We start from the raw sequence: 21,794 nt of genomic DNA, 5'->3' as shown, positions 1-21,794 counted from the left end.
CCCTGGAGGGAATTTAAGCAGGATGTGACTCCACGGCTGAGCTCTCCAGTACTTCAGTGTAACTTGAATATATTCAACCGGGGCTTCATAAGCTCTTATTCAGGTCCTTATGGAGATGGTTTGAGGAAGAGCTGTCCTCAGAAGGAGCTGCGGCAGTCCGAGAGACTCAAATTGCTCATATTGTTAGCTGGAGTTTGTGTTTGAATTAGGTATGCTTCCACTTGTGAAAGTGGGCCTTGTTTTCTGTACTTTTGGCAATGAACTGCTTTTGTGCTGGTACCTGTAAGCGGAATTTCTACGCAATTAAAAATTATTAGATGTGCCAGTAGAAAAATGGTACTTGTGTGGTGATTTGGGGTAGCGTAGCTTGTTCAGTCGCAAGGGTGGGGGAAGGAACGTGGTCACCAAGTCTGCTGCAAAGACTTTTTAAGAGACAGAGTCTTATCGCTGCTTTTTGATAAAGTGTGATTGTAACGCACATTCCAATGTATCTTTACTAACGGAGGGAAGTGAACGATCACGTATTTAGCAGAACTTGCCCTCACACTGGATTCTCCTTTGCACTTTATGCTTCTCTCCTGCAAAATTCTGAAGGGGAGCAAATGGTGTGTAATGGCCTTTCCTTAATATTCACCTTCCTCTGCCTGCCCCCCATCTGCCTTGTGTTGTGTATGGTCTGCTGGAAGGAAGGGAAGGGCCCGCTTACTGGAGTAATTTACCGACTTCACTGGGAGTTAAAACTCGTGCGTTGCTCCGTAACGTCAGGGAAGGCCGCCCTCAGCGCGGCCCCCTCTTCAGGCAGCACAGCGGCTCGCGGCCCCGCGGTGCGGGCAGCGGGGCAGCCCACCCTCCCAGGGACGCACCCGGCGCGGCCCGCCCCGGGGCGGCCGGGTCTCCAGCGGCAGCCGGCAGCCGCTCGGGCCCGCCCTGCGGCCCGCAGCCTCCCGCCGCCACCGGCCGCGTCCGCGGTCGCCGCGGCAACGGGGGCGGCCCCGCCCCTCGCCGCCGCTGGTAGCCCCGCGAGCCAATGCGAGGGGGCCGCCCGCGATCGGCGGCGGGACTGGCCAATGGCTGCGGGGGGCGGGAAGGCCGGGCCGGCGGTTGGGAGGCGGGGGAGAGGGGCGGGGCGGAGCGGCGCGGCGCGGAGCGGCCGTACCGTGCGTCATCCCTGCGCGCGTGGCGCTTGCTGGCGGCGTGGGCTGCGGGTGGCGCGCGGCTGGGCCGGCCGCGGGGGGTGGCGGGGCCGGTGCCGGTGCCGGGGCCGGTGCGGGGGCTGAGCGGGGCTGTGGGGCCTGAGCGGGGCTCTGGGTACTGTGGGGGCTGTGCGGGGCTGCGGGAGCGGGGCCGGAGCCGCCCGGGCCCGCTGACGGCGGCGGTGCCTCTTGCCGCGGGCCGCAGCCGCCATGAACCAGTTCAACCTCGGGTCGGGCGCGGCGGGAGGCGGCTTCACGTTCGGCACGCCGAAGACGGCCGCCACAACGGCCACGAGCGGCTTCTCCTTCTCCACGCCTGCCGCCTCCGGGGGCTTCAGCTTCGGGAGCGCGGCCCAGACGGCTGCCAGCAGCCAGCCCGCCGGGCTCTTCTCCTTCAGCACGCCGGGCGCTGCCGCGCAGCCCGCCAGCTTCAGCTTCGGGACGCCGGCCACGGCCGCGGCCACGGCGGCTCCGGCAGCGAACGTGTTCCCGCTGGGGTGAGAGGCGCGGGGGTCGGCCGGTGCCGGGGTCGGGGTGGGGGCGTCGGCTTTGTCGAGCGGCCCTGGCCCGTGGGGAGCACGGGTGGACGATGCCCTCCCTGCTCGTCGCGTTGGGAGCGCTTGGCGAGTGATTCTCGAGGGAGCGAGCCTGTTGCTCTTGTGCCTTAGAATTCCCACGGCGCCGTAGCGCGTTCGGAAGAGCGTTCAGTGAGACCTGTTCTTTGTCAGGGCCGCCTTTTTCGGATGGGTGTTAAGAATAAGGTGTTCCACGCGTCCGTCTGTAATTGGCGTATAGACGCTCGCATGAAGAAACGGTAAAACGTTGCGTGCGGGCGTAAAACGTCTTGTCGTTTCTGATCCGAATGGGAGCGCTCGGAAAGTTTCTTCAGCCGAGGGGGACCGTTGTGTCCTTGGGAAAGGCTGTAAGCTTTGGGGTGATTGTTCAGAACTGCTGTTGTCGAAGCCTGCCGGACAGAAGCAGTGGTAAAAGGGGGCTAGCGGTAAAAGTTAGTTGAAAAAAATAGTCTTCTGTAGAGGAAGTGAAACGGGTGCTCAGGAGGTGGGAGAATGAGCAACTTCACTGACGCTGCCATGAAGGTCTTCAGGTGCCTGGATGGGTGGGGGTTATGAAGGGGGAGTCAGTACGATGGGACTTAACAGAGGGTTGCAGGTGACAGGAGTTGCAGTACAGTCCTTGTGAAAATCGAAGCATAAAGCTGGTCAAGTTCACGTCCTTTTGAGAGGTGTTTTCTGCTGCCAGCAAAAGGTCTGTAAGAAAGCCGGCTCCGTGCTTGACTGGATGTACGTGTCAAAATAGATTGGCTTCTTTTCTTGTCTTCTCTAGGGCAAACGCACCAAAATTAAACTTTGGAGGCAGCACTGCAACTCAAGCTACTGGCATCGCAGGGGCCTTTGGATTTGGTAGCTCTGTACCAACCAGCGTGCCCTCAAGTCAAGCAGCAGCCCCTTCTGGCTTTGTGTTTGGATCTGCTGGCACTACCGCGACCGCGACCACCGCCGCCACCACCGCTCAGTCGGGGACAACCGGAGGGTTTACTTTTTCCAGTGGTACCACAACTCAGGCCGGAACAGCCAGCTTCAACATTGGCACCGCAGCTCCGCAAGCAGCGCCCGCAGGGCTGACCTTTGGAACAGCAGCCGCAGCTGCTGCCACCACTGCTGCCACCGCAGGAGCTGCAACGCAGTCCACAACCCCCTTCAGCCTCGGGGGGCAGTCCGCAGGTGAGCGCCTGGGCTTGAAATGGCAGCTGTAGTCAGGAAGCCTGTCAGCAGGGAGGACAAGAGGGGATGGTGTGGAGGTTCCGCAGCCTCCTGCTTCTGCCGGTCTGAAATGAAGCGGGTGGCTGGCATCGGTGTTTTTTCTGATCTGCTTATCCAGGGTCTTCAGTGATGAACTCCACCCTTAGTTGGTTTAGTGTGAACTTGGTAATGTTAGGTTAATGGTTGGACTGGATGATCTTAAAGGTCTTTTCCAACCTAAATGATTCCATGATTCTATGAGTAACAATTGCCGTTTAGCCTTTTGGTTTGGAGAGCACGGCTGAAATAATTTTGCCAGTGTGTGCGGAAGCGCCAGCTGTGTTTGAAACACTTTTAAAATGTTTTTGGCAGGTTTGCTGGTGCAGAGAGAGAGGGCTCGGAGCGGTGGGGAGGGGCTGCTGCAGGATATGCCCACGGCGCCAAGCCACTGTTCACCTCCTTGACGGCAGGAAGCTGCCCGGTCATGCGGAGTGTGGCAAAAGTTCATTTTGCAGCTTTTGATTTACTTGTTGGTGACGGTGCGGGCCTCGGAGGGAAGGTCATGAGCTCTGGGATGAGGGTGGTGCTCATCTGTGCTAGGATCGTTCCTGACAGTATTTTACGTAATGAGCTTGTTAGCCCTAGTTCATTTCCTGGGTAACCCAGAGTATTTGTGACATTGACTATTAATGTGTGTTCTTGTACTCCTATTGCTTGTAACTCGACTATGGCTGTGATCAGCAGAAAGTACAGTGTCTCTGTAGTAAAAGGTTTGTCTTTTGCTTTTCCTTATGCCACTTGTTCCAGGTCTAAACTTTGGGTCATTGACTTCAACGGCAGCCACTAGTGCACCCACGGCAACGCTGACCACTAGCACCAGCCAGGGACCCGCTCTGTCCTTTGGAAGCAAACTCGGAGGTAGGATGTGATTGTAGGAAATAATTACTCAAGACTCTGTGAATCTGCTCTTCCTTCTGGGAACAGTTTTCTGAACTGGAGTCTGGAAATGGGCTAGAAGCGTTTGTCACTGTGAATTTGCAGTGGCATCAGTAATCTGTGACAGTTCGTACAGCCACTGAAGTTAGTATCCTGTGTTTTGTATTACGTCCCCCGTGCCAAATTCTGTTGTGTACTTCTTGCTGGAGCGTAGTGGAAGGGAGCTGCAGGTTTAAAGGGTACATTGGAAAAGAGAGAGAGTTGAGGTAGAATAAGAGGAAAAATAGTTTAAATTTCTGACATCCTTAAAAAGACCGGCGTAGACAGGCAAATTTGTATCGCGTTCTCAGCGTGACTGTAGAAGATCTGTGCTTCTTCTGTTTGTAGTAACGTCCACAGCTGCTACAACTGCCTCTACCACCACAACCTCCATTCTCAGTTCAACGGGGCCTACGTTGTTTGCATCTGTAGCGAGTTCTTCAGCACCGGCGTCGTCTACCACCACGGGCCTCTCGCGTAAGTCACAATATACAGCTTTTGTCCATTGCGGGAATAAACGAGCAGCATGGTTGGTACTACCCGTCAGTAGCAGAGGTGCAGATGCTGGGGTAATATGGGAGAATTGGAAAGGCCAGCTCTTCTCGCTGTCTGCCACCCGTCTGTCTTTGTGACTTCTGGCAAACTGCCTTCATTGGTGAGGCATGGAGGGTTTTGTTCAAACCAAAGGGTGCTTTAGATTCAGAGTGGGCAGGCAGCACGGGGCAGTTTTAGCTGTATGTGAATTTTTTGTTTCCCTGTCTGGGTAGTATCGCCACAACTGAGCTTTCCAGTGCTGTTTTAGCCGCTGTCTTCCAGACGCCAGTGCCTCGAGTCTGGTTACGTGTGCCTTTGACTCTTGCGTTAGGGCGTCTGGTTACGTGTGCCTTTGACTCCTGCGTTTAGGCGCTGATGCTTCTTTAAGAACAGTGGCCTTTGACAGTGGAGATGGAGTGTGCTAAAGACAAGTGTTCACATGTTTGTTGCAAGTTCCTCTGGTAATAACTGGCAAGTGTCCTCTTGTGAAATCACTTTTATGGCAGGAGTGGTGTCTGTTTTCTGATAGCTTTAAGGCAGTAGTCCAGGTCTGAAGACAGTCCTAACAGCTTTCTTTCTCAACCTGCAGCGAGATGTTAATGCTTCATTTTTCCATTGATTATGGAGAGTAGCTACAGGAAATGTCAATATTTACCAGCGTTAATACAACTATTCCATACATAATGCTGTCTTACACCTACCTCTGAAAATGTAGGCAGCCGCTCCCAAGGACCTTCACAAGTTTTATGTTAAAGCCATACCGATTACTTGTAACTCATCAGCTGTGATTGGTAGAGGCCATATATACCAGCCTAACAACTTGTGTTTTTAGTAGGTGTGCGATGCTTGCAGTGCTACTCTAGTTCCAGAGCTGACCTGAAAAGCATTCTTAAATGCTAAGATTAAGCTAATGGGCATTCTCTGTTTACCGGGATGTCTGAAACCTTGTTCTTAGATGACAACAGGTGGGTTGTTTCTGGGCAACTGAGATGTGGCCAGCGTGTTTCCTGTAGTATGTGCAACTGTATTGCTTTAGCAAGGAGACTGCTGCAGAGGTTGCATTTCCAGCCTGCCAGCGTCCAGTACCCTTTGCTTATTTTAGCGTTTGATAGCAGTTAAATGTTAGATAACTCAAAGCAGGTAAAGAGAAGTGACAGTAGCTTGGTGCCTGGGTTGATAAAGTTTCCTGGAAGAATTGCAGGGCATTCTGGCTATTTTATAGCTTCAGCCTGCCTTTTTTCATGTTGTGTCTGGATGGTGCTTCACCTAAACAGTGGTCCTGGTATATTACAAATAAAGACCAGATGGAGATGGGTAGGCAGGCAGGGTGGAGCTTTTCAAAGGGGCACTGTGTTTAATGGGTTACGCAATCTCTTTATGTTGTCTTCTGTTTACAGTTGGTGCCCCTTCCACTGGGACAGCCACTCTCGGACCGCTTGGGTTTTCACTAAAAGTTCCTGGAACAACAGCCGCCGCAACAAGCACTGCCACTAGTAAGAACTGGATGCTGAAAGTAGCTGAAGAGAAGGAAGCCTGATTTCAGGGCTCTCTTCAGTGCTCTGCAAAGAGCCACGCTGGTGTAGCAGCAGAGCAATTCTGATTGCTGATGCCCTCCAGTAACTGAAAATAACACAGTATTTCTCTCTCTGAGCCTCCTTTCCCATCTCCCCAAATGCACAGTTACTTATGACTTCTGAGAGGCTGTCCACAGCACAGGGGCTTTGGGTGAAGGAAGGCCCGTAGGCTTTGATGTTCTAGCCTGGAGCAAGTGAAGTAAGTAGCTGAGCTGCTCCTTCTCTAGCCTGCCTGTGTAGGTGCAGAATTGCTCTAAGAGGTGAGGGAGAGATGTGCCGATGGGGGAAGGGAGAGGCCAAAGGCTTGTGGGGAGTGTTAGGGAGAGATGTTTTCTGTTCCAGTTCTGCCCCATTGATCTGTTTCTTCCATATTACGAGTTTCAAAGTATTGGATTTCATTAACGTTTCTTCCCAAAAATGCAGAGATAAGCGCTGTATTTAAGTGGCAACCCTCACGTGAACGCCTGCAGCGGAATTTGCTGCTGCACAGTGTTCAGATTGAGGACCGAGCGTAGTTTTCTGGATGCGGTTACCGGTCAGTTTTCAGTGTGATAACACGGGTGCTACTCAGCTTTCAGGGCCTTTCTAAAGCTTGTTTCTGGAGTGACTGTGAAGAATTTGAGCTCGGTGCCTAGAAGGGCCGCGTGAGTGTCTGACAGTACCATTTGATAGATGCTTTTAGCTTTGTGAACACACAGGAATCTCATCTCCTGCAAAGATGCAGGAGGGGAGCTGGGTGTGCTGGTAGTTACTATGTCTAGTATTAGAAACAGGAGGAGATTGTGAGGGCTGTGTGGGCTAATGCTGTGTTTCTTTGAGTAATGCCCAGGTTAAGTGCAGGCGTTATTCAAAGAAATACTGCAGGCTGCCAATTCTTCGTTTTACTAGAACTAGGAGTCGTGCATTTACAGTCCACTACTTTTGTGCCAAGATGTGTTTGTTCCCTTCTTGACAGACATGGGATTTGCTTTTTGTCCCTTCAAAGGGACCTATTTGAGCTCATACAGCACTGCGCTTAGAAGTGTATATTGGACTTGCTTCTCCTTTTGTTGGATAGCATAGAATCATAGAACCGTTTAGGTTGGAAAAGACCTTTAAGATCATCCAGTCCAACCATTAACCTAACATTACCAAGTCCACCACTAAACCAATTAAGGGTAGAGTAGCAATTTCATGTTTCCTGGCTTGGTGGCTGGATTATTTATAATGAAAGTAAAAACTAGGAATCATTAAGATTGGAAAGGGCCTCCAAGATCATCAGTCCAATCATCAACCCAACGCCACCATGTCCACTGGTGGTTTAGCCCCAGCCAGCAACTCAGCACCACGCAGCTGCTCGCTCACTCCCCCTACCCCGATGGGATGGAGGAGAGAATTGGAGGAGTAGGAGTGAGAAACACTCCTGGGTTGAGATAAGAACAGTTGAATAATTGAAATAAAGTAAAATAGTAATGATGATGACGATAATAATAATAATAACAATATACAAAGCAAGGGATGCACAATGCAATTGCTCACCACCCGCCGACGCATACAGCGATCGCTGCTCCCTGGCCAACCTCCAGCAGTTTCTATACTGAGCATGACGTCATATGGTATGGAATAGCCCTTTGGTCGGTTTGGATCAACTATTCTGGCTGTGCCCCCTCCCAGTTTCTTGTGCACCTGGCAGAGCATGGGAAGCTGAAAAGTCCTTGACTAGCATAAGCAGTACTTAGCAACAACTAAAACATCAGTGTGTTATCAACATTCTTCTCCTACTAAATCGAAAACACAGCACTATGCCTGCTACTAGGAATAAAACGAACTCTGTCCCAGCCGAAACCAGGACACCACTAAACCATGTCCCATAGTGCCACATCTACCTGTGTTTTGAACTCTTCCAGGGCTGGTGAATGTATAGCAGATGTGTCCTCTTCAGTTGCTTGACTCAAATGTCTTCTTTCAGGCACTACTTCTGCTTCTGGGTTTCCTTTGAATCTTAAGCCTTTAACTACGACTGGTGCCATTGGAGCTGGGACTTCTGCAGCTGCCATAACCACAACAGCAACAACCAGGTGAGTATTTTGTTATAACTGACTATTTCCTGATTGGGGCAAGAGTCAGTATTAATGCTGGTATCTGGTGGAGGAAGGGGAAATGAGTGTTGTCATGTTTATATTTTGGTTTTGAATCTTGTGTTCTGTGCTGTCTCGTGCTTCCTCTCAGCGCGCCTCCAGTGATGACTTATGCCCAGCTGGAGAGTTTGATAAACAAGTGGAGCCTGGAACTGGAAGACCAAGAGAAACACTTTCTCCATCAAGCTACGCAAGTTAATGCCTGGGATCGGATGCTGATAGAGAATGGAGAGAAGGTAAGTTGACATGCAGCCAAACCTCCGTTATTGAATTTTTGGTCTGTAAACCTTTACGTAACCGTTTCTTGTTTCTAGTAGACATTTGTATGGTGCTGGCGTTCTCAATTCCACCACTCTTCTTTTATGAGTTGCCTTTTGAGTCTTCGTATTTTAATTAAGTGTATTCTATTTCCAGATTACTTCATTACACAGAGAAGTAGAGAAAGTGAAGCTTGATCAGAAGAGGTACGAAACTATGAACACTTGAGATGATTTTGTTTCTTTTTTGCATCTTCTTGCATTGTGGTATGGCAGATCTAGAATGTATATAACGTCAAAGCAGAGTAGCTAACACTTTCTCTTTCCAGGCTGGATCAGGAACTGGACTTCATTCTGTCACAGCAGAAAGAGCTTGAAGACTTGTTGACCCCTCTGGAGGAGTCTGTGAAGGAACAGAGCGGGACTATCTACTTGCAGCATGCAGATGAAGAACGGGAAAGGACGTAAGACAAAAATGTGCTTTGAACATGTGATGAGCGGACTAATGTGGTGATGATCAGTGAGCAAGAAGTAGAGCTGATAATTGAACTATCAGTAGCCTTTGTCAAATATGTAATCCTGGTGTATGCATGGTAACCTAGATTTTATGCATTAGAAAGAGGGGAATTGCGGCTGGAAGCCCTTGCATCAGCATGAAAAGCTCTTTGGATGTTGGTCTGATCAGCTGTCTGGGGAAAGGTTACTAATTTTGCCATAGTCTCTGAAAATTAGTGATTCTTTAGTGATAGAAGTGATGAGAGCAAAATGCACTTGGGCCCTGTGTGGCCCAAGCATCCTTGTTAAGCCTTAAGTGTTGAATCGTAGCAGGGTAATTAAAAGAAGTGTTTGTCTGGTTCAAGAGAGAGAAATCTTGAAGAATCTGGACTGGGTGGTTCCTTCATTTCTGACAAAACTTTCCAGAAAGCCCTCCACACTATTGCTTGTCTGTCTCCATGTATCTGTCAAGAGAGAAAGAGGTTAGGAGCTGCTTCATCGGTGTGATAGAATGCCTCTCATGGTGGTGTTCCCGTGGATCTGCCAGCCTTGGTGGAAGGTGTGGAAGCTAATTCTGATTGCCCGCCGTTGGTGTGACTGGGAGCAGGTCTTCTGAAGTTCCCTTTAAGTATTCTGACCTTGGTTCCCATGTGTTTTGCAGCTATAAACTGGCTGAAAACATAGATGCTCAGTTGAAGCATATGGCACAAGATCTGAAGGACATCATTGAGCACTTGAATACATCAGGAGGCCCAGCAGACACGAGTGACCCGGTAAATTCAAGCTTTTTTTTTTTTTTTAACGTTGGTAAAGAGATGAAGGCTATTTAAACAGTTCTAACTCTTCATTTGTCCCCTTGTGGATACTGTGCTGCTTGTAGTTTCAACCTTGGAAGGGTATTTTGTTCTGTCATTGTGTTGGTTCTCTTCTGGTAAAAGTTGCAGTATAACACAGCACAAGCCAGCCTGCCTCATGTACTTAACTCTGCAGTTCTGTTAGTGGTTTTCAAGGTATCTCGTTCTGTTATGAGCTCTGGTTATTTGCTTGTTGTCTAATTTTTGCCTAGATTACAATTTGTTTCAGAGGTGTTTCTTGTCGTTGATCTGGCTATCTGCTCCACTGCTTGCATCTTTCTTATAGCAAATCTAAATTTTGTTCAGAATGCCCTCTGTAGCTGCTGATTCATTTTCCTTATACTACTTTTGTATCCTTGTGAAAACAAATGTGAATTACCAGCTCTTTCTGATATGTGTTAAATTGATCTTGATGCTCCTTGTGGCTTTTCTGAGAAGCTGCTTTTCAGTAAAAATTTCCCTTCAGTATTGCAGACTCAGTTTTTTTCCCCATTCCTTTTTACTTTTGCCACCTCGAGCCTAAGGTGATTAATATTGTGGTGGTTCCTAGGTGTGAACTGGAATAAGCCTAAGCCACGGGGATATACTGTGAACCAGTCTGTTTTCTTGATGGTAAAGAGAAGCAAAGCAACACAGTTGCTGCACAGACTTCCCTGGGAAAGTGGCTGCTAAGTTAATGGAGCTGTACATATGAGAAATTTGATTGCATTATGTTCCAAAGGCAGGGACAGGCAGGCTGTCTTTTCCTGCTCTTCTTTTTTATGTTGTGTAAGAAATAACTTACACCTTCTCTTTCTACTCAGCTTCAGCAGATCTGTAAGATTTTGAATGCGCACATGGATTCATTGCAGTGGATTGAGCAGAACTCAGGTGAGAGTTGTCTTTCAGCTTTTTGGGAAATTAAATAGAAAGCATGTAGCATGTGTGCAAGTATTCCTTGAACATAAATGAATTCTTGAAGATCCCTGAGGAATCTTCTTCTGTTTGCCTTCAATTACAGTGTCCCTTCTGTGCTTGAATTCTCAATTTTGTTATGTTGTCAGTTTTGTCCTCCAGGACTGTTTCATAACAGCCGGTGATCTTTTGTAGGCATACTCATAGACAGTGGCTATTAACTGGTCTGACTTGTTAAAGAATGACGTGCAACTGTGGCACTTTGTTCAAATTACTGTTAACCTACGCTGCCACAATTAGATGGACTTGCTGGACATGGACGCAGGGTGGTGCTGCTTCCAGAGGTGAAAGGCGTGAGCCTTGTTCTGACCTCCTGCCTCTTCCTGAGAGAACCAGGAAGCCTCCTGTTTCATAGTTACAACTGAATTCCGAGCTGAGCGGGAGCGGTCTGTGAGACAGTGAAGCAGACTGCCATTTTATGCCATAATCATTTTTGCATGGTGGATTTTTGAAAAGTGACAAAGTGAAATGTGTTGCTTAATATGTCACTGGAAGATTCTGGGTTTGGCGCGCTGTACGGAATAAAACCTAACCTGGAACATCTATCTGCAAGCCGCAGGCTGACATGAAGCCGTAGCCCTGTTGAATAGCTCCTGATAAGCTTTCATGGAACGATATTAGAAATTGCTTTAGCTTGTGCCAGGATTTTTTTTGTATATTGCAACGCCTGCTGCATTTAAAGTTGATGCAAGTGCTCGGCAGCTCTTCTGTGCGATTGCACTGTCTTTTCTGTATTTACAGTTAAAAGCGTGTTATGGCTGTGTGATACCCTGCAAGAAAATACGTATGTACTTGTAACAGATTGTGTGGTTTGCCTGTAAACTGCGTAATTCAAAGCAAGTTTAGCAGGCGGTGGGTAGGGGAAACTGGTTTATAGAATCCGAGCAGTTGCTTTTCCTCAAGCTGCAGACCATCTTGCAGTTCCTGTTCAGGGAGGGTTTGCTCTGCTCTGCGATGAAGTGCCCTGAAATGCAACAAGCTGGCACGGCAAACAGCGTCAACGGCGCGTCCCAGGACGCTTCCGATTCTGCCTGCCAGTCCCTGAATGCCTCAGAATACTTCTTAGACAATCTCCTTTGCCTTGGAGGGTTAGCAGTGCTTTGTGTTGGGTTTTCCTCCTTGGTTGTGCACTGTCAAGTCTGAGTGACTGTCAACATGAAAATGTTTTTCTTTCTCCTTCTGCAGGCTAAGCTGTGCGGGGTTGTGTTTTAGGGTGACTGTAAGATTAATCGCTTGTTTCTCCCACAGCCGTGCTGCAGAGGAAGGTAGAAGAGGTGACAAAGGTTTGCGAGAGCCGCCGCAAGGAGCAAGAGCGCAGTTTTCGGATCACGTTTGACTGAAAGACTGAAAGTTTAAAGGATTAATGTAAAATGCCCAGAGAAGACAGAGGTTGTTGGGGACATAGGTCCCAGGTTATGATCTGGGTTTCTTTCCTTGCAATAAAATTTGTTGTCTGTTCCAAAGGCAGTCTTTGCAGCGTCTGACTGGAAGTCACCCACCCCGGTCTGAGAGACTGCATGAAGTTTGTGTTGAAAGTCTGTGCTCGTGGTCTCTGTTCTGTATAACTGCATGCAGACTGGTGAGATACACTAAATGCTGCCCTGGAGGGAATTTAAGCAGGATGTGACTCCACGGCTGAGCTCTCCAGTACTTCAGTGTAACTTGAATATATTCAACCGGGGCTTCATAAGCTCTTATTCAGGTCCTTACGGAGATGGTTTGAGGAAGAGCTGTCCTCAGAAGGAGCTGCAGCAGTCCGAGAGACTCAAATTGCTCGTATTGTTAGCTGGAGTTTGTGTTTGAATTAGGTATGCTTCCACTTGTGAAAGTGGGCCTTGTTTTCTGTACTTTTGGCAATGAACTGCTTTTGTGCTGGTACCTGTAAGCGGAATTTCTACGCAATTAAAAATTATTAGATGTGCCAGTAGAAAAATGGTACTTGTGTGGTGATTTGGGGTAGCGTAGCTTGTTCAGTCGCAAGGGTGGGGGAAGGAACGTGGTCACCAAGTCTGCTGCAAAGACTTTTTAAGAGACAGAGTCTTATCGCTGCTTTTTGATAAAGTGTGATTGTAACGCACATTCCAATGTATCTTTACTAACGGAGGGAAGTGAACGATCACGTATTTAGCAGAACTTGCCCTCACACTGGATTCTCCTTTGCACTTTATGCTTCTCTCCTGCAAAATGCTGAAGGGGAGCAAATGGTGTGTAATGGCCTTTCCTTAATATTCACCTTCCTCTGCCTGCCCCCCATCTGCCTTGTGTTGTGTATGGTCTGCTGGAAGGAAGGGAAGGGCCTGCTTACTGGAGTAATTTACCGACTTCACTGGGAGTTAAAACTCGTGCGTTTCTCGTTAACTTTTTTTTTTTTCCCTGTGTGCAGATTTGGTTGTCTTTAAAGGCGAGGGAGGGGAGTCCCATCGATGCTAGAGATGAGACTGTTGCTGTCAGGGGCGTGCGGGAAACCCTTGTAGAGGGCTCCAGGCGCTTCCCTATGGGTTTTCATCTGGGAGCGGAGCCATTTGACTGCCTCAACGACTGCCCGCAGTGACTGCATTTTAACTCTGCGGCTGGCGGTGCCCCGGAAGATGGCGGCGCCAGGCCAGCCCCGGTGCCGCCCGGCGGGGCCCCCCGCCCCGCGCCTCCCAGCGGCCCCTGCGCGGCGGGCGGCGCTCGCGGGCGCTGCTGGGAGCGGCGGCGGCGGCGGGGAGGGCGGCGGCCATGCGGAGGTGAGCGGGGCGGAGCGGGGCGGGCCGGGGGCTGCGGCGGCGCCGGGCGAGCTTTCCTCATGGTTCAAAACAGCCAGCGTGGAGCTCCTGTCGGCCTTGCCGCCCGGCGACAGCACGGCCCAGGGGTTCACCTGGCGCCTCACCGGGCACGACGTTCCTGTGGAGGCGGCGACGCCTTGGACAGCCGCTCTTGGGCGGTCGCCGGGGGCGTCGAACTCTCCTGGAGCGGCCGCGGTCCCCAAAGCGGCAGCAAAAGCTGTCGCCTGAAACTGGGCCGAGTGCCCACCCCTCACCGGTGCCCGGGCCAGAGTCGGCCCAAAACGGCTTCCCGGGACAGGCGTGGGCTTCCCCTCCCGCCCACGGGAAGGCTGGGCCGAGCTGGTGCCAGGGGCCTGGTTCTGGGGCGCCCAGCGGCTCAGCCGAAGCCCAGGGCATGGAAGCGCCGTCTCCAGAAGAGGGGTCGGCAGGGCCCCCGCTGCCACGCGAAAATGCGGGGTGACGGTGGAGGCGGTGTCTGTCTGTCTGTCTGCATGGAAGCAGGTGACCCCAGGAAGGGAAAAGGGAGCTCTCCTTAGAGTGCTGCTCGAATTCACTGTTTCTCTTCTCCCTCACAATTTTCTTTCTTTCTTTCTTTCGTCATTTGAAACTAGCAACGTCTGTTTAGGCATTGATACAAAACAACTTTCTAGCAATAAAAATAAGATTGTATGTGATTTTTTTTTTTTTTTTTTTAAAATCTCCCTGGGGTATTTTTAATGTTCTCAAAGTAGTCCTAAATCTGTTGGCTTTTCTAGTTAAAATTAGTAGGAGCTTTGGTCAAGTAGTTTTGGTTCCTTGTTGTGCTTTAAATCCTGTTAAAACAGTCCAGGAGGTAGAGAGGCTGTAGTGGTGGTGTGTTTTGAGCAGTGTTTTCCCTGTTGCCTTACTGACCACCTCCATGCTATGCTTGTGTGCGCCAGAGTCAACAGCAGTCTGTCCAGTGATGAACTCCTTCTGGAAGACTTGGAGACGGAAGGAGAGAGGCAGCTGAAGAGCCTCCTTCACCACCAGCTTGATACCACTGTCTCCATTGAGCAGTAAGTCCTGATCTGGCCCTGGGGGGGGCTGCCAGAGGGACCGGTGGGCAAAGTCTGGCCATGTTAGGGGGTAGCAGCAGTATGACTGGGGCCTCCTCCCTGGGGAGATGTTTGGTTCAGGCTGTTGTCTGCCAAAACAGCTGCATAAACTCTTCCTCCTTTGCTGGGTCTCCTGCCCGGACACCCCAGCAGGAGATAAGCACCCCTTTACTCTTGGAGCAAATGCTGGTGGTAACTTACTTTCACACGTTAGGTGAAAATAAATGATTTGCCTGGGCCAGGCACAGGGTTGAGTTTCTAGGCTGGTGAGGTTGTCCCCACCAGGCTGGCCTGTGTTTGCACCTGCAGGGAGCTTGGTGTTACAGTGTCGTGAGGTGCCTCCTGCCCATGTTGGGGCAGCATCCTGCCCTGTGGGATCTTGTGCGCTTGGAAAGGTTTGGAAGAGCGTGGCTCAGTTTTGTTTTGGAAACATGTCATCTGTGCCTAGGCACAGCAGGACCAAGCATGGTTGGGGGGAGAGGCCAGCTCCTTCCTATTCTCCCAGTTCCTCAGTGCTAAGTTGTCTCTACTGTTCTGTTGCTTTGTGTTACAGGTGCAAGTCCAAGCGGAGATGCTTTGCCCCTGCAGCTTATTACAAGCCTTTTGGGGAAGAGGCTGCAGGGGCTTTGACCTTGTCGCAGTTCCAGGCCCTGCAGGAGAGCAACAAAGAGATTGCCTCTCTCCGGGAACTGGGGCTCTCTGACTCGGAGATCCTGCTCTGGAAGAACCAGGCTTCAACAGGGAAGGTAAGCGTGCTCTGCTTTGATGTGAATGTGATCAAGTTGTTCTAACCCCATGGCCTGTGGCACCCTGGTAGAAAATTCAGTTCCTTTGTAACCTCTCTGCTGCTCCATGTATCTCTTGCCTTTAGGCCAGCATGATCCCACATTTCTTCTGGCCTGTTTTCTTTGGTGGAATGGTCTGTGCTAAAAGCTATGGTGGAGAGAAGAGTTGGTCCTTTGGAACACAGCAGGACCTGACTATATTCCTGCCTCTGCCTTGATGGTCTCAAGTAAATCATTTCACCTGTTTATACCTGTGTAAGAATGACTTAAAGGCTGGAGGAGAAAAAGGAGGAAACATTTCAAGGTGCCTCAACCTCCTCCTTTTTGTATTCTGACACATCCGTGGATCCCATGGCTGGTTTGGGATAGCTGTCTGTAGGGAGGGTTTTGTATGTTCTCCTCAGGAGCTTGGAGGTGCTTCAAGGGACTTGAAACAGCCATGTAAAAATAGCAGTGCAGAGAGTGTGTGATTGCAATGACGTGCTCCTCTTTAGGTGCAGTTTGCAGCAGAGCAGTGCCAAAGCAGGTTTCTCCCCTTCCCCTACCTTTACCCTTTTCTTTCACATTCCAGAGAAAAGTGGCTTTCAGGGTTGTCCTGTGTTAGGTGCACTGGAGTGTCCTGCTCTTAATTTGGTAAACCAGAAGGTGCAAAACAGGACTTGGACTGACCCTTGGCTTCCCTCTGTCCCTCCTCCTCTTGCTGAGCAATAGCTGTGTGCAGGAGGAAGCTGTCTGTGGTAATCATGGGTTTGCCTCTCTTCAGCTGAAGTCATTACTTGCTTTGGTGTTTAAATGCAAACCCAGCCCTGCTGTGGCCTGCATTAAAGCTTGGGTTAGAGAGGGGTGGTGTTAATTTAAGAATGAAAATTAACGTCAACAGTACCATCTGTTGTATTTGGTATGAAATCAGTTCTGGGATGTTTAGATACAAAGATTAGCATGGAAAACAGTACTCTGACAGAAAGAACCAGTGACATTAGGTACATATTCTACAGCTCATGAGAGAAGAAGAATATTTAGAGACAAAGCCCAAGTCAGGTAGCAACGTGCAACTTTGTATATGGAGGCCCCGAGTGAAAGATTCCACCAAGGAGGAATCAGCTGAGGCAGAGAGGACTGCACATTGCCCGTGGAGCTCTCGGCAAAGTACTGAGTGCAGGCTTCTGTTATTTTCAGCTGCTAAGTTGCAGCTTTTTTGAAAACAAAGTACTACAAATGATTTCCCAGAATTGTTTTTCTATATAAACAGCCTTTTGTGCCCCAGGGAAGCTGTGAAATGGTGAATGGAAGCTGTGTAGATGTGGGCCCATGCAGTCAGGTGGGAAGGGAGAGGTACCCATGGGAAAGTCTTTGTTACATTGTGCTCAGTGCAGGGAGAAAGCCTGGTTTCTTGCCTTGAGGCAGAAGGATCTGCCACAGTAATTCTCAAACTGAATTTGAGAAAAGAAAATCCACCTAGAGCACGATAAAAGTGTGTTCTCTGGATTCTGATAGAGGTGAATGGGGGGACAGAAATGCCCCTCCAGAAGTTGGGGTACGTTTCTGCTTTGGCAACATGAGTCTGGTGAATCTTAGCATTGCCCTGGCCCTGTGCAGTGAGGTTTATTTATACAGGAATACTTGCTTGTAGCCAGGTCAGCTATGAGGTCTGTGCTGCAGTAGCTGGGTGGTTTCTGGGAGCTGGCTCATGTGAAGCTAGTCAGGGGTTTAGTCCTCAGCGTAAACCTACCCTCGGGTGCCAAATGGCAGCTTGGGGTCTGCTTTTTGGCAAATAGGCTTCTCTCAATGATACCAGGGTCATAGACCAAAATCTTGGTGGAAACTTGAGCTCAGGGATGCTATAGGCCTGGCAAAAGAAATGCCGAAGGGGATTTGTGCAGTTACTGCAGGTGGCCTTAGAAAATGGCTATAGCTGGCAGAGGCAGGGACTGCTGGGACAGAGGGACGCAGGCGCCGTCAGACAGTGAAGCCAGGGGAAGGAAAGCAGCACAGAAAGGTCAGGAGAAAGGGGCTGTTTCTCCACTTCTCTCAAGAACTGAGGCTTGCTGAGTGGTTGTATATCTGTCCTACCTTTGCAGTAATGGGACCTCTTGGTGACCTGCTCTTTTGGGGGTGGTTCCTAGTTGTACCCACTCCAGGACTGGAGGATGTGAAGTTTGACTGCTGGCCGAGTCTCTGAAAAGGAGGCACGTGCTGTATCTGAGCAAAGCTGTGCCTGTCTTCCAGGGCTTTGGGCTGGGAGCCGCCCCAGAGGCCACACAGGACCGACTCCATGCCATCCAGGAGAAGATGGAAGAGCGTCAGCGCATACTTGCTCTGCCTCAGAGGTTTGCTGGCAGCAAGCAGCTGAGCCGGCGGGAGATGGAGATTGAAAATGCCCTCTTTCAGGGAACAGACCGCCACTCCTTCCTCCGGGCGCTCTACCACCAAGGTTTGTGGGCTCAGCGCTGTTCTGCCTTTGCTCCAGCATGGAGAGCCGGGATGTGTGGGAGTCCAGCAGATTTCTGTGTGGCCTTCTGTCCAGAACCATGAAGACATGGTTCTTTTTTGGCACTGTGTGGGAGGAGATATTTTCCTCTCTTACATGAGCAGATAGAGAGTGGGCTCTCTGAAGGGTTTAATATAGAGGCTTGTAAAGTCCATCTCTGTTTGGAGAGCATGGATCTTGTTGACGTGCTGCATGTACTGCAGAGCCCAGCTCAGTATGTGGAAAAGCACATAGTAGAAAAGCTTTGGTAGAGCCCAGAGGTCCCCAGCGGGCTGCACCGAGTGACATGAGGTGCTTCTATGGGGCTAGAGATTGTCCCTTCTCTGATTTAATTGCAGTCTAACAAGGGGTGGAGGAAAGCAAAGGCACAGAGCAGGAAAGAGTAGGAGTGACTTGTTAAAGGCCTCTCCCATTAGCTGAAGTGGAAATGGAGCCCAGTTGCTGATTCCCAGTACTGTGTCCATGGGATGACAGCACTTGTCACCCCAGCAGTGTTGTCCCTGAGCCTGTGGCTTAATGTGACTTTTCTGGATGGAGGGTCAAGCGTTGTCCAGAGATGGCAAAAACTGCTCCCATCTGCCTTAGCTGGAGAACATGCAGGCATGAAGCTCCAGCCTAGACTGATTTTTGTATGTAAGACAGTATTAAATAGAAGATGAGGAACTTCTAAACTCCAACTCCTATCTCCTAAAACACCACTTTGATCAGTGTTGATGCTGTTCAAGCTATAATGTCCAGCTGACCCAGCGTCCTCTGGCCCCTGCTTCCTCCTTTGGTGTCAGTGTTGTGGCATTTAGCAAAACCAAGCGGCAGCAGGGTTAAAGCCTATAGGCTGGGGGATGCCCCTCTCACTTCTGTCCTCATTTCCATTAAATAGAGTAAAAGAGAGATCATTGGTCAGGCTATGCCATGGACCTTCTTTAAACTCAGGAGCTTAATCTGATGTTCCTAGAAGCAAAAAGTTTATATTTCATGTGGCGGTGTAGAAAGACAGTGTGGCACATCCTGGCCATGCATGCAGGAGGAGGAAGCTGTCACCTAGAGTGTGCTGAAATGTGGCTGCAGATAAGCTAGTGAGGACATCTCTGGAAGAAATGAGCTCTGTACAAAGCACTGGTGGAGCTGCTGCTCTCTGCAGGTTCATCCTGAGCTGCGACACCAGCACTTGCTGGCTCCTGGGGCTACTCTTGTTTTAAATAACCCGCAGGGCCTGGTTGGCAGATGCATGGAGGCTGGGTCGGAACAGGGTTTCTCCTGTCTGTGTCTCTTCCTGCAGTCTATGCGTTTTCCAGGTTCTTGGTGGTAGTCACATTACCGTGTTTCTCCGTTGTGGATTAGATGACACTCAGAAGAGGGTAACAGATGAAAAGGACCCCATGGTTCATCTGGAGAGTGTTTACCAAGAGCTGCTGAGCAAGAAGTGGCCTGAAGAAGTCCAGCCTACCAAGAGTGACCCATGCTTGTGCCCTTCCCTGGCCCCGCAGGAGCCTGTGGCTGAGGAGTCATCGCTTCTAGACCAGGAAGAGCAGGCAGAACGGGCAAGAAGTCCCAGTCTTCCTTCAACAAGGCCCCACCAGTCCCCTCCAAGGCATGTGATTATCAAAGAGCCGGTAGAGTTTGTCCCGGAAGAGGAGATCTGCAAGAACCGTCTCTCAGAGAAAGAACTCCGGAATATACCCAGGTTCTCGTCCTACCATCCTGGGGATCCCAGCAAGGTATGTTGAGATGAACCAGGATTTATTCTTCCTCACTAGCATGCCCTGAAGCTGCTTCAGCAGGCAAAGGCTCCTCCTTGCTGTTGACTGGCTGTTGCCTGGAGGGTGTTTGGTTGATCCTCCCGGCCAAGGGAGGGACCTTTGGATCTATTGAGAAGTCACCCGGTCTGGCAAAGAGCTGTACTTCCTGGCTCTGGCAGGTCACTAGTCAAGATGCCCGCTCCCTGTTTGGGCCTGACTGAGACCAGCTGTGACTTTGTCAAACTCTGCTTAACTGGTAGCTGGAGCTTGTTGCGTTTTATAAATAACTCGAGCTACTGGAGCTACCAGTACTTGGCACAGGCAAGTATGATGATGCCTGGAGTCCAGAGCTGCCTTTCTCCATACACCCGTCTTCCAAACTCCACCGTTAGCATGTGTGTGGGAGAAGGACTCTGGGATGGCAGAGGGGCTGAACTAATTCATACCTTTGAGGTGTACAGACTTGGGACCAGGTTGAAAGGTGTCTGTTTGCATGGCACAGGCCGGCTGACCCTCTGTCTCTCTGGAGCAGGTGCTGTATTTGAAGAACCTGGGCCCTCGAGTGACGATGAAGGACCTAGTGTCCTTGTTTGCTCGGTTCCAGAAGGAGGACAGCCCACCGATCCAGTTCCGCCTCCTGAGCGGCCGGATGAGGGGTCAGGCTTTCATCACCTTCCCTGGTGAGTCGCTGCCTCATGCCTCTCCATTCTTCCCTGACCCACAAAGGTGTCATATCTTCCTGCAGGGCTGGCACCAAGCCTGCTCTCCAGGAAGAAGGAGGGGAGTTCACTCCCTCTTCTTCCTATCACTTAATAGTATTTTCTCTGGACTGGAAAAGGATTCATCAAAACAGAAGGGATGCAGTCTGTTAAATGCCGTATTTGTATTCAGCACATCACCCTGGCTGGAGGCTCCCAGCGCTGCGCTGAGTTGCAGTGCAGGCTGAGGCTCCGTGAGACAGGAACATCTGTGTGAACACCACGCGTGTCTGTGCCAGAACTTGCCATGTAACTTGCACCCATTTTGCTCTCTTGTTGCAGATACTCAGCTGGCCCAGGATGCCATGCGGTTGGTGAATGGGTACAATCTGCAGGGGAAGCCACTGGTGATTGAATTTGGGAAAAGCAAGGGGCATTCGCCAGAGGCTGACTCTACCATCCCTGGCTCCTCTGCTGGAGAGAACCCACCTGCCAAGTAAGGGATGGAAAACCATGAAGCCTGTGGATTCGCGTGGGCCATGGGAACTCCTTGGTCATGACTGGGACCGTGAAGGGCTGTTGGGAGTTAACGTGCAGGTCTATAAATCCCGAAGTGGGGAAGGGAGAGAGCCGGGGACTAGGGTCTTCCTTGAGAAAGATGGGCACTGTCTTTACACTGTTGTGGTGTACTGGCTTTTTCCTCTTGTTCTATGTGTGTGTCTGCCTTCTCAGCCCTTTGTGGCAAGGAGGGAGGGAGGAAGCCATGTAAATAAATGTATTTATTACGGTATTTCCTTGGTGTGTGTTTATTCGCCTTTGTCTTGTGCAAGTATTCTAGAGCCAAGTGTGCTGTACTCTGCTGATGCAGGACTGTGTCAGTGGAGTTCAGTCCTGGCCTCTGTGCTGGGAGCTGGAGTTACCTGACTGAGGCGGGGACTGGTGGGCTGCTGCCCCATCTCTGGTGGCAGCAAATACATTGCTTTAGGACAAGAAAAAAGGTGGCCTCTTTTCTTCCAGATGCTTTGGCTGCACAGGTGTCTAATTACACAGGTGCTTTATGATTGCAAATATGTCTTGGCTCCTCACTATTGATCCCCATAAAGCCCTGTGGCATGGAGGATGGTTGCTCTGGTGGGGTATCATGTGGCAGATGCCATGGTTTATCTGCTGACCTGTTTTAGTGCTTTTTGTGAACAAGGCAAGCTAATGTCATATGCTTCCCACAGTATCCCAGTGCTCCTGAGAGCAACATCCAAGCTCTTGGTGATGGTGGCTGAGGGAACCCAGGCTTTCCCAGCAGAGCAGAGTTGCAGGCTTCCTCTGCATACCTAAATGCAGCCAGGCGGAGAAGAAGAATGTTCCCAAGAGCCACTGTTTTTCTCCCTGCTGCCATCTCCTCCTCCAGGCTGCATGACTCCCGTCACAACTGTCCTTCTGGTAAATGCACTTGCAACAACACATAGACATACTGATCTGGTCAAGGCTGCACCGGATCTACAGGAAGGGATTCTGGTTCAGAGCAAACTGAAA

The 21,794-nt window shown here is 50.2% G+C and overlaps 2 protein-coding genes across 2 annotated transcripts; both read left to right on the top strand.

The window, feature by feature from the left end:
* The first annotated feature begins 1,403 nt into the window (after positions 1-1,403).
* Positions 1,404-12,180, top strand: LOC142594858 (nuclear pore glycoprotein p62-like). The gene is made up of 12 exons (XM_075720851.1): positions 1,404-1,690; positions 2,538-2,935; positions 3,761-3,871; positions 4,277-4,405; positions 5,860-5,955; positions 7,985-8,093; positions 8,245-8,389; positions 8,568-8,617; positions 8,740-8,874; positions 9,567-9,678; positions 10,563-10,629; positions 11,962-12,180. The coding sequence occupies exons 1-12, from the start codon at positions 1,404-1,406 to the stop codon at positions 12,051-12,053; spliced, it is 1,731 nt and encodes a 576-aa protein (XP_075576966.1). The 3' UTR covers positions 12,054-12,180.
* Positions 12,181-14,373: 2,193 nt separating this feature from the next.
* RBM41 (RNA binding motif protein 41) lies at positions 14,374-21,054 on the top strand. Its single transcript, XM_009489716.2, has 6 exons — positions 14,374-14,518; positions 15,111-15,303; positions 17,569-17,773; positions 19,169-19,545; positions 20,099-20,246; positions 20,607-21,054. Exons 1-6 carry the CDS (start codon positions 14,385-14,387, stop codon positions 20,762-20,764), a joined length of 1,215 nt encoding a protein of 404 aa, XP_009487991.2. The 5' UTR covers positions 14,374-14,384; the 3' UTR covers positions 20,765-21,054.
* Positions 21,055-21,794: the final 740 nt, after the last annotated feature.

This window comes from Pelecanus crispus, chromosome 13 (assembly GCF_030463565.1).
Source record: "Pelecanus crispus isolate bPelCri1 chromosome 13, bPelCri1.pri, whole genome shotgun sequence".
NCBI lineage: Eukaryota > Metazoa > Chordata > Aves > Pelecaniformes > Pelecanidae > Pelecanus > Pelecanus crispus.
Note: the sequence above shows the minus strand (reverse complement) of the source record. Positions and strands in the feature narration are given on the sequence as shown.

What these genes read in the sequence shown, in the direction of transcription:
- LOC142594858 (XM_075720851.1), top strand. Translation starts at nt 1,404, where the DNA reads ATGAACCAGTTCAACCTCGGGTCGGGCGCGGCGGGAGGCGGCTTCACG. An exon ending in TACCACCACGGGCCTCTCGC is followed by an intron (nt 4,406 to 5,859) that starts GTAAGTCACAAT and finishes TTCTGTTTACAG; the next exon opens with TTGGTGCCCCTTCCACTGGG. An exon ending in GTGGATTGAGCAGAACTCAG is followed by an intron (nt 10,630 to 11,961) that starts GTGAGAGTTGTC and finishes TTTCTCCCACAG; the next exon opens with CCGTGCTGCAGAGGAAGGTA.
- RBM41 (XM_009489716.2), top strand. Translation starts at nt 14,385, where the DNA reads ATGCTTGTGTGCGCCAGAGTCAACAGCAGTCTGTCCAGTGATGAACTC. An exon ending in ACCACTGTCTCCATTGAGCA is followed by an intron (nt 14,519 to 15,110) that starts GTAAGTCCTGAT and finishes TTTGTGTTACAG; the next exon opens with GTGCAAGTCCAAGCGGAGAT. An exon ending in CCGGGCGCTCTACCACCAAG is followed by an intron (nt 17,774 to 19,168) that starts GTTTGTGGGCTC and finishes GTTGTGGATTAG; the next exon opens with ATGACACTCAGAAGAGGGTA.